Source organism: Sceloporus undulatus, chromosome 3 (genome assembly GCF_019175285.1).
Source record: "Sceloporus undulatus isolate JIND9_A2432 ecotype Alabama chromosome 3, SceUnd_v1.1, whole genome shotgun sequence".
NCBI lineage: Eukaryota > Metazoa > Chordata > Lepidosauria > Squamata > Phrynosomatidae > Sceloporus > Sceloporus undulatus.
Genome location: NC_056524.1, coordinates 219,061,842 through 219,072,692, shown reverse-complemented (window position 1 = coordinate 219,072,692; position 10,851 = coordinate 219,061,842). Strand labels below are relative to the sequence as shown.

General features: G+C 41.1%; 1 protein-coding gene across 4 annotated transcripts in view; it reads left to right on the top strand.

Annotated features, from left to right (window-relative positions):
- DGKG (diacylglycerol kinase gamma) overlaps window positions 1–8,569 on the top strand; it is a 124,446-nt gene extending 115,877 nt beyond the window's left edge. For all 4 annotated transcript variants that reach the window (XM_042458001.1, XM_042458002.1, XM_042458000.1 and 1 more), the window contains 3 exons: window positions 210–330; window positions 2,345–2,405; window positions 4,546–8,569. In XM_042458001.1, the coding sequence (XP_042313935.1) occupies window positions 210–330; window positions 2,345–2,405; window positions 4,546–4,644 (281 nt within the window). In that variant the 3' untranslated portion in view covers window positions 4,645–8,569. The remainder of the gene's footprint in view (window positions 1–209; window positions 331–2,344; window positions 2,406–4,545) is intronic.
- Window positions 8,570–10,851: the final 2,282 nt, after the last annotated feature.

Sequence of the window (10,851 nt, the reverse complement as noted above, 5' to 3'; positions counted from 1 at the left end):
ATTATTTTTAAATGATGATATCAGTGATCAAACCTGAGATGTCCTTCATATAACAGATGATGCTGAGAAAGAGTTACTTTAGATGTTGCCTTCAGAGAACTGTTTCCACTCTCATGTGTCTCCTCTTACTTAGTCTTCACACCTATGTTATGCCTACATATACAACATTTGTTGTTGTTTTATTAACATGCTTGCTTTTCTCTCATTAGATCTCAGCGATCAGCTCCTAGAAGTTGTGGGTCTTGAAGGAGCAATGGAGATGGGGCAGATCTATACTGGGTTGAAAAGTGCTGGCAAGAGGCTGGCCCAGTGTTCTTCTGTCACCATCAGGTACTCTCTGTCATGGAAGTCCCTGACATCTCTCTTCCTGTTGGGTAAACTTGTTGTATGTCTTGAAGATGTTTCTGGCTCTGGCAAACCTGTCACAGAGCTTTTTTAGCAAGCTTTGTTCAGCTGTTGCCATCCTCTGAAGCTGAAGGAGTATGACTTTCCCAGGGTTGCCCAGTGGGTTTCCATGGCTGAGCAGGAATTCTGACACTGATATCCTGGAGTCATAATCCAACATTCAAACCACTATATCACACTGACTCTCACTGTGTATATGTACACCCTGTTCAACCAGAGAAATATGTCCGGTTTATGTCGTGTATAACAACATAGGGCTGAGAAGCATACAGAACCTCTAAAAAGCTACTAGAAAAAAATTAATCATGTTTACTTGCTTGGTGATCTCACTTATGATGAGATGTAAACAAACATTAGAGTGGTAATACCTATAATGTTTTTTTTTAAATCACACCAAGTTCAGTGCAAAATGGACCAAAATAAGCCATTTTTCTCCCCTTAGACAAAGATGGTTTCATTAGTCATCCCAAACTTGCACAAAAGTGAACCTAAATGTGAATATGAAGAGTGGAATTCCCTGGGGTGTTACAATGGTGCAACTCCCAGTGGTTCTTGTGTTTCCAAGGGCCTGAACAGACAGGCCAAAATAAAGCTGCTTTGGAAGTATGCTGTTTTTTTTTTTCTTTTTGACATACAGATCTTAAGAGGCCAGAAGCTGTGCCAAAGCTGCGCTCCAATCCTTAGGACTGGAGCATGGCTTTGGCGCAGCTTCTGGCCTCTTAGGATGCATGCATCATTTAAACAGCACACTTCGAAAGTGACCTGAAGCAGCTTTATTTTGGCCTGTCTATTCAGACCTCAATTTCTCTGGTTTTGGCTAGAGAGTGTCCTTTCAGCCAACACTCAGGTACAACTCAGCCTAACCACTATGGCCACCTCTGTGCTTGCCACCCTCCTTGAGCTTTATATCAGCACACAGCATTCCAGCCCAAATTTGATCAGAACTGGTTCATAAATGTACATTCTGGTGCAGAAAAATATAGAAACAAAAAGTGTTTGCTTGGGAGGTATTCAAAATAGATGATAGATCAGGTCCATAACCTTACTGTAGTATTTGTTTTCATCCCATTAGATCAGGTCCAGGTTTGGTGACTGTGAGCCAGAACAAAAAAGACAGTGGAAACACTGCCTATTGAACACATACAGTCAAACAGTCTAGAAATCGGCATGATTCCCATCCCTATATTAGGACAATCAAAATACTTGTAGCCTCTCTCCTTTACCCTCTTTTACAGGTCCATATAACAGTCCTGAGAATAATGGTGAACATTAAAGTTAAGCTTTCTATCCTCACTGTTAGAGCATTGTAAATGACATTGAGCTTTGAATTATTAATTTTGTGTAATAGACATGAAAACCACTGAATTACCTTGGGCAAGTCACATGCTCTCAGCCTCAGGGGAAGGCAATGGAAAACCTCCTCTGAACAAATCTTGCCAAGAAAACCCCATCATAGTTTCGCCATAAGGCAGAAACAACTTGAAGGCACAGAACAATGGACAAGCTGCCTGGGAGGAGGGAGGATTGGGGGAGTTGTGGTCTCAAAAAGTAACATTTCCAAGCAAAACATCCTAATGAGCCAGATATACAGAGGCATGTTTTAGATGAGATCAAAGAAATCCAGATTTGTTGCAGATCAGTATATTCTAGATGAAAGTTTAATAACTGTTAATTGTGCATGTGCAAGTTTCTATATACATCCAGCAAATTATGTTGAAAAGATGAGTCTGATACATACAAACTGACTGTTAATCTTGCTTACCCATTGCATCTTCCCTGTAAGTTCTTGAGAGATCCTGTCCACCTCTCACTAACAGTGTAGGTCTAGTTTATCCTAAATAGCTCTCTTTGCTATGAATTCTGATATTGTTGCAGTTGCACCCTGTCCTGCCTACTTCAGTCTCATGACATTTACACAGCATTTGTTTGTGTGTTCCAGAACATCCAAGTTGTTGCCCATGCAGGTGGATGGAGAGCCCTGGATGCAGCCACCTTGCACAGTAAGTAACCAAACCTTACAGATGCATTTGGGGAAATGGAATGTGCCTGAAGTTCATATATCAGTGCTGGGGGGTCCACCCTTAACAGCCTGGGATTCAAACCTTCATAATGGGGAAAGGGTTACCTTTTTAACATATCAGTGAATGTGTCTATTCCACATGGAATTCAAGCAGCCAAACAGCAGACAATCAACTGACATTTTAGGAAAGAGAGGCCCATTACAGACGGGCGTAAAGTACGTCCCCAGGACGTACTAGGGTTAGGAAAGGGCATCCATTCCGGATGCCCCTAACCTTAGTACGTCCTGGGGACGTACAAAATGGCAGTGCCCATTCTACACGGGTGCTGCCATCTTGACGTCGCAGACGCATACGTCTGCACGTCGCACAGCATTAATGACGTCACGAGTGTGCCATTGGCGCCTTGTGGCGTCATTAGCATGCCGAAAGAAGAAGCGCCATTTGGGGGCTTCTTTTTTGTAGTGCCAAGGAGCCACGCGGTTTGGCCGCTGGGGCTCCTTGGCGCAGCAAATGACGGCGCCGGCAGACCACCCATTTTGGGCAGCCTGTAACGCGTCAGAGATACACTGCTGTTATCTCATTGGTGTCATGTCTTCAAATTCTTTCATGGCAAAGACAGCCCCATTTGTATTCCTAACTTGGGGGGTGGGGAATCAAAGAACTCTTAAAGCAAGAGAGATCTAGGGATGCTGTACAGCACAATGGCATTATATAGATTATTGGAGGCTGTTAGTTATTGTATCTTCAGTGTATCTACACCATTGTCCACCAACTGAAGATCAAAGGAGGAAGGGATTAGATACAGTAGACATGTTTTTCATGAGAGAACCGGACATGAAGTACTGCCTATATAGCTACAGGAGCTGATGAAGCAGTCCTCTGACTGTATAGTGTTGACTGCAAACTGTAACTGAACCCCAGTGATAATTTGAGGGGGTGATTACCCCACAACACTGCTTGAGTACACCCAGGGATTTACTTTCTGTTTCTTTGCAATGTTAGATACCAGCTCTCACCCTCTGAATTACTTTCAGGTCCTAACCTAGTGACCACTCCGGTCAGACAAGAAATACTAGATGGGGCTTCCTGAAAGGAGCTGTTGTTCTAATCCTCTGCTGTCTCCACAACCACCCATAGGGCTTAAACACCAGACTATCCCTGTGGCATGTTGAGTTTGAAGGGATATTCTTAGAAGCAGCCTACAGAGAGAACTAGACAGACCTGTCCTTTCTTTCCCTGAAGCAGCAGGTTGTATAGGTTGGAATGACCACTGGGGCTTTCCTTGACTGCATCAGAGAGCTGAAAAAGAAATTCTCTCCCTCCCTAGTGGAAGGAAGAGAGTGTCCCATAGCCTAAAGGGTACCATCAAAGCACAGCAACCAGAATCTCCTTAGATGTATCTAGCAACATTTTTCTGCATACTTTGTGGAAAATTACCACATTGGGAATTGGTTCCATCAGAAATGGATGGAGCAAACTGCACTAGAATAGTCTACGTGTGTGGGATGCTGTAGCTGCATCCTGTATTACTGAGCCTGTGTTGACCAGGGGCTTGGACTCTAACAGGGATAGGTAATGCAAAAGGGTCAGAGGGCATTCTCCCTTTCTGTAAGCCCCATATTGCTCCCCCATAATTGTCAGTGATGTCGTTCCAGATTCAGAATTTCAGCTCATTTGTGGGAGAGTGTGGAGCAAGAGATCCAAACCATTATATTTTGTTATGATTTGAGTGGCTTGTGGATGTTTTTCAGCCAAAAACATGACCCCAAAGAAAGGGAAACAATAAGAGGGGTGTCCAAGGGCTTTGAGAACCTCCTGGGGGGATCTTGAAGGGCCCTCCCAGGCCACACGTGAATTACTTTGGCTGCATCCGCACTGTAGAAATAATTCGGTTTGACATCATTGTAACTGCTGTGGCTCAGTGCTATGAAATTCTAGGAACTGTAGTTTGTTGTTGCACTAGGACACTCTGACAGAGAAAGCTAAATGTCTCAAAAAACTACAGTGAGCCATGGAAGTCAAAGTGGTGTCAAACTGGATTATTTCTGCCGTGTGGATGCAGCCACTATCACCAACCCTAAGTTTCATTGACTATTTCTTTCCATTCTTTTCTTTTCAGATTAAAATTACCCACAAAAGCCAAGTGCCAATGTTGCTAGGGCCTCCCCAAAAGAGCAGCTTCTTCTTCCTGAGGAGGAGAAACCGAACCCGAGACTAATCTGCAACCAGGCAAAGAACAATCTTCAGATGCAGCAATTTCTCCATTCCAGCCCAGCAGGGAAACCGTATGGAAAAGAAAATCTTTGTCCCTTCAGATTTCCTGGCTTCCAAAACTGCTTTGGAAACATCAGTCTGGTGGAGGCAGTGTTGTGAACTCTTAGTGGAAAATAACAGGGTTGGCCTTCGGCAGCTGAACTGAAATAGCGTTGTGGGTTTGTATATACATGCACACATAGCCACATTCCCTAAATATCACTGGCAGGGATAACACTAACATTGATGGTTTGCAAGGATTTTGCTCCTTCCACAGTGCCACACCATCCAAGGAGGGGAAACTCTCTCAATTGCTCTGGTTGGCCTGTAGTGAAAGCTGGGACTCTTCTGAGGAGAGCTGTTCTGGGCAACCATGAATTACACCCAGCCCTGTCAGAAAGCAAACAAACAGGCATGGAAACAGCATGTCTGACGTAGCCCTGCAGGTGGGATGTGGGAGCTTTTTCTATTTTATCCAGACTCCGTAGAACCCCGGAAGTTCCTGTCAAAACATCAAACCTGGCAAGAAGTCGAGCTTTGCTTATTTATTTATTATTATTATTTATTTTCAAAAGTATGTCAGAAGACATTTGGCATCTCACTGGACTGCTTTTCATGGTTGCCAAACCTGACACGTTATTAGAATGTTATTTATTTTTCTTAGTCTAGAAAACACAGAGGGGGAAGAGAAAAGGGAAAGAGAAAACAAATCCTCCCCCCATGTACACACACATCCCAGACCCCAGTGACTACGGAGCCCAGTTTTTACAAGAACGATATCCTTTGCTAGCTTTTAATACAGAACAGAAAAGCAAAGGTGGTTAGGCATTCCATTTCAGAAGTTCATGAATGCAGAAAGCTATTAATGCCAAAAGAAAAACAAAGAGTGAGGTCTACAGTAAAAAAGGCTTAAGCCTCCCCGCCCCCCTTTTTTTTGGAAGTAGAAAGCAAACTCAGGGTATGTTAATCAACCATAGTTAAGCATGATGGCAACCTCAACAAATCTGGGAATACTTTAAAAATATATGATCTTTGGTATAGTATTGGTGAGTGTCCAGGAAAGAAATATACCATTGTAGGCCATGGAAACCCACCTCAGCCTCAGAGGAAGGCAAGGACAACACACACACACACACACACACACAAATTATAGCAAGAAAACCCCTTCACCTTCGGGTGGCCATAAGTCAGAAATGATTTGAAGACACACAACAACAACAAATATGATTTGGGAAAATATTGGCAAAATCTGATGGTTTCCCACATCAGATAGCCAGAGAAGCAGTGGTACAGTATGGATCTGTTAATATTTTTGTACTCTCTTTCCACTTTGGTGGGGATTTCCCTCCTTTTTCTTTAGTATGAACACATTTAATATACCTGAAACTTTTTTTCCCCTGGCAGCTTCAATTAAGCATGAGCTCCTCCTCCAATCTCTCTGTCTCTCATCATGGGACTGGTTTAATCCACTGGTAAATGATGCAGGTCAAATGTTGATGTGTTACAATATGCAGCAAAGGTTTCATTCAAAACCAAATGCAAATTCTATGGCAGGTATTTGAATACCATTGAGTACCAACTTGCGCTCATTATGAAATTTAATCAAACTCAGAGGTCAAACTAAAGCAGCAGAATAATCACACAGTGTTTTAAAGACCAGCAATTGAGCAACAAAAAACTTAAACAGGTAAATTAAAACAAAGTACCCAAAGCATGAGATGTTGTAGCTATATACACCATCTTCAGTAATGTGTATCACCAAAATATCTTAGTTTTGAATTTGTTCTTTGTTTTAAATTATCAATTCTTTCTTTTTTTGTACATCTGGTTGGCGGTCACTACACTGTGTGATTGTTCAGAAGATTGGAAATATGTGCAGTGTATTGCCAACAGATGGATTTATTAGAGATTAGAACTCTGAGCCTACAATTCAAGGCTGTAGTCCTGTACATTCTTACCTGAGGACAAGTTGTTTTGATCTCAATAGAATTGATTTCTGGGGGTATTCACTTACAGGGTTGCCATGCATACAGCTCACAAATGCAGTAGGTTAAAATGGTTTCTTTCAGTTAGGAAATAAATACCTGCTCACCTGGGATTTTTCCATTCTCTAGCACTTATTTAACTTCATGGGGTATTGGTCATATTTTGGCCAAAAACACAGTACAGCAAGAACTGCTATCCCAAACCTTGTTGGGTTTAGATCCACAGCATCTGTCTTGCTGTCATCACGGATTTTTGTTCAAGAGACACTGGGAGTTAGAATCAGTAAACAGTTTGAATGGGACTGTTCTTCAGAATACAGCAACAATTGGCAAATAGACTTATGAATGAGGTTATTGATGACATCAATGGAAATGAATTTGAGCCATAAGAGGACATTCATCATGTAAGGTGCTTGTTTTGAAGCTTGGTTCTTTCTTCTTTGCTGCTCAGGGTCAACAAGTATGTCCTGCTCACCTTTATCCACAGAGAAATAAGGAAATATTCACTTACTCTTCTTATTGGGTGACACCAAAACTGTGCAATAGGCTCTTTTCTTTATATCCATGACAAAGAGGGGAAAGTTTCTGGCTTATTCTTTAAAAGCTTGGGGAAAACTAATGGCACAAACCCATCTACAAAGCCTATTTATTTAACTGCTTAAATAAGAGGATAGAGAAATGTTCTCAGTTAATGTAATTCTTTCTAAATGATGTCATTTGACTTCAGCTAGAAAGAAAACCATCTAACATCTGAATAAGCCAGGAAATCTGGTGGAGACCTTGGCATCCATGACAACATAACTATATCTTTCATAGATAGCCTATATTGCAATCATAAACTCCGCATTGCTGAAGTGTTTCAGCTGGGACCTATTCAAAGGTTGGTATTTATGTGACAGAACACTGACGGTTCTGCAAAAGATGCATTATAGAACAAACTGTAATGGTGATGCAGTTGAGCTTGTACGTTTGGATATTTGGGGATTTCTCCAGAAAGGAAACTGTTGGCCTCAAGAGTGTCTGAAACCTCTCACTGTTTTATGCTGTGGGGCTCTTCCACAGCAGTGTTCACAGAGAAACTGTTTGTACCAGGGATGGTGAATGTATGACTCTCAAGACGTTGTTGGAATGCAACTCCCATGGCCTCTTGCAATTTGCTCTTCTGGCTAGAGCTCATGCAAATTGTAGCCCAAAAGCATCTTGAGGGCCACTCTGAGCAAACCATATTGCCATGTGCTGCTTTTTACTGCATGTACCAGAAGATAGCCCATTTGCTATTAGCTTCATTCGTGTGCCAGCTTCTCAACTGCCCTGCTCTCTTTTCCAAAGCTCCCTTCCTGCCATGTTCACCTGTCCAATAATCTTTGCTTCTATGGATCTTCCATTACTCACCTGTATTTTGCTTATTTTCAGTTTTGGTTCTTAACCTAAATGAACAAAAGATCCTTGATTCAGGTACAGCTTGTATTCTTTTTCTCAAATATACTGTTTTCAAATATATTGATTAGCTTTTTGGTTTTGGTTTGGTTGTTTGCATGTACGATAAATAACAAAGAAGAAGAATTTCCTCAGAAGCCTCAGACTTTGGGTTGCCAGGCCAGGTGGGGATAGCTCACTAGGACCTCTGGTCCCCTTTGGGAGTTCTAAAACAGCTTCAACCAGATCTTAGCCATTTATCAATTCTATGAGAAAGCAAAAAAGAGGTAGTGTTTAGGTACTAGATATTTCAAAACCCTAGAATAGTTTCTTATGGTTTTTATAACAAATGGAAACATAACATACCCACCAACTGTCCCAGTTTGGCAGGGACAGTCTTGATTAATTCTTGGTTGTTTTACTCCTTCAGCTCTTTTAAAATGTACCAGTTTCTCTCCCCTGCTCCAATTTCCCCCCTTTGTCTTCAGTTTACTTCAGTTGCCAAAAACTGAATTCAAAGTGCAAAAGTAGTTTGCACTTGATTAACTTAGTGCCAGGAGAGAAAAGGGGGGGGGCAGAATCCTGCCCTTCCCAGCCCACTCAGGCAAAAGCAAACTGCTGCAGCCTCTCCAAGCTTGTGCATTCTTGGGCCATTTTGACCACACTTTGATGTCGCTTGGCCTCATGTGCCCAATTTTTCACCTGTGAAATTTTGGAAGGGAAGACAATAGATCATGATTCATTTCCTTTGCAATCTATGTCATAGACATATGCTGGTGTAATCATCATTCTATATAGGGGACTAGTTACATAATTTTTAGTACCTTTATCAATTTATAATTTTCATCACTGGATTGTGGGAAGCCATTAAACCTTATCGTAAACTATAAACAAGAAGTTTTAGATGTGCCTTAGCTGGTTTGCTTCATGTTTAGCAAACTGGATTTCTGAAGAACTAAAGATCATTATAGTGTTCCTGGTTAAATTGAATCAGTTTAATTATTACTAGGGGTTCTACTTGTTCATCCATCCATTCCTTTATTTCATAGAATCATAGAGTTGGAAGAGACCGCAAGGGCCATCCAGTCCTTAAAACTCATATAGTTAGACACATATAAAATTAAGATTAAAACAATATTAATTAAGAGAATTAAAACCATTAAAATTACTTTAAACAAAGATTAAATACAGTACAGCACCATAAAAAGTCCTTCTCTTGTTAAAAATTAATTCCCAAAGGATTGCTGGGAAAAAAGATATAACTTGTCACAAAAAACAAAAAGGATCCAGCATAGCTTCACTAAGGAGAGAGTTCCAAAGTGTGGGAGCAACCATAAACTATGCCTTCTCTCACATTCCCAGCAACTTTGCTTGTAAAGGTAGTAAGATCTGGGCAGCTGCCACACTGTACCACTTTAATTTCCATGACTCAATGCTATGAAATCCTGAGATTTGTAGTTTGGTGAAGCACCAGAGCTCTCTGACAGAGAAGGTTAAATATCTCACAAAACTTCAAATCCCAGAATTCCACAACATTGAGTCATGGCAATTAAAGTGATGTCAAACTGCTTTATTTCTGCAGTGTGGATGAGACCAGAAAGAAGTGCCTCCCATACAGATCTTCAAGTTCAGGCAAGCTCTTATGGGAAGATATGATCCATCAAATAGCCTGGACCCGAGCTCGCTATGTCTAATCACCAATGTCTACTCATCAGCAAAAGACTGTAATACACTGCTTACAGAATAGTTTCCTCCCTTTGCTATAGGCATTTCTAGCTACCCCTCATCCCAGCAAAAAAAAAAGTCTGCTATAGTGGGTTGGGATGGGAGACATTCCCAAGGAAATCTGCGAGAGAGAGAGGGCTACGGAAAGAAGAATACAATGCAGACCTAAGCACTCACTCAAATGCCATTAAACATAGCCCATAATCCACCTTCTTACAGTGGTTACTGTCATCTGAATATGAAAAAAAAATCTGGAAAAGCATACATCACAATATATTTTTTAAAAAATACAAGAAAACGATTGTAGTACACATTGTTTAAAGATATGTTCCCACCAAATAATTTTAATCATTTTGATGATGGAGGTTTGCAAAGAAAAGGTCAAGAAACAAAAAACCCAAGAATGAGCCAGGGCAACCCGAGGCGCTGAGAGGATTAGAAATGAAATTGGAGCAGGTTCTAATAAAGGAGAGCAGCTGAGTTGGAATCATATTTTTAAATCACTCAGTGACAAAGGTTGGTAGAGATTAGTAAGAACAAGAATTAGAATCTTCCCTGGGATGGTCAAATGAAAAAAAAAAAGGCTCCTGCACATTTAATAATTACACAAGTAAAAGAGGGAATTTCAGCAGATGTAGCTTTTACCTCAAGGAAAAATTTCCCCATGTTACACAGGCCAATAGATCAGCAAAAATGGGACTGATTGAAAGTCTGACTGAAAATGATTATACCCAAAGTGTAACATCTGTTAACCAAAGGGTGAAAAGTGGTAGAACTGCCTAATTCTAACTTGCAGGTTTTGGAAGCTTTGTATTTATTGGCATCGATCCTACTTAGTTGCTCATCCTTAAACAACTGATTGACACAAATAACCAAAGAGTTCTGGGCTGTCAGCTGATTGAGGCTTTGCTGCATTTCTGAAGTGTCATAGAGGATCATAGAGATGCTTGATGATCAAGAAGGAAAAGGACACCTTGCATGTGACTTTTGGCCAAGGCTTGGTGTGAAAGCAGAGGCAGAGACTTTGAGGAAGCTAAACTTTGTTT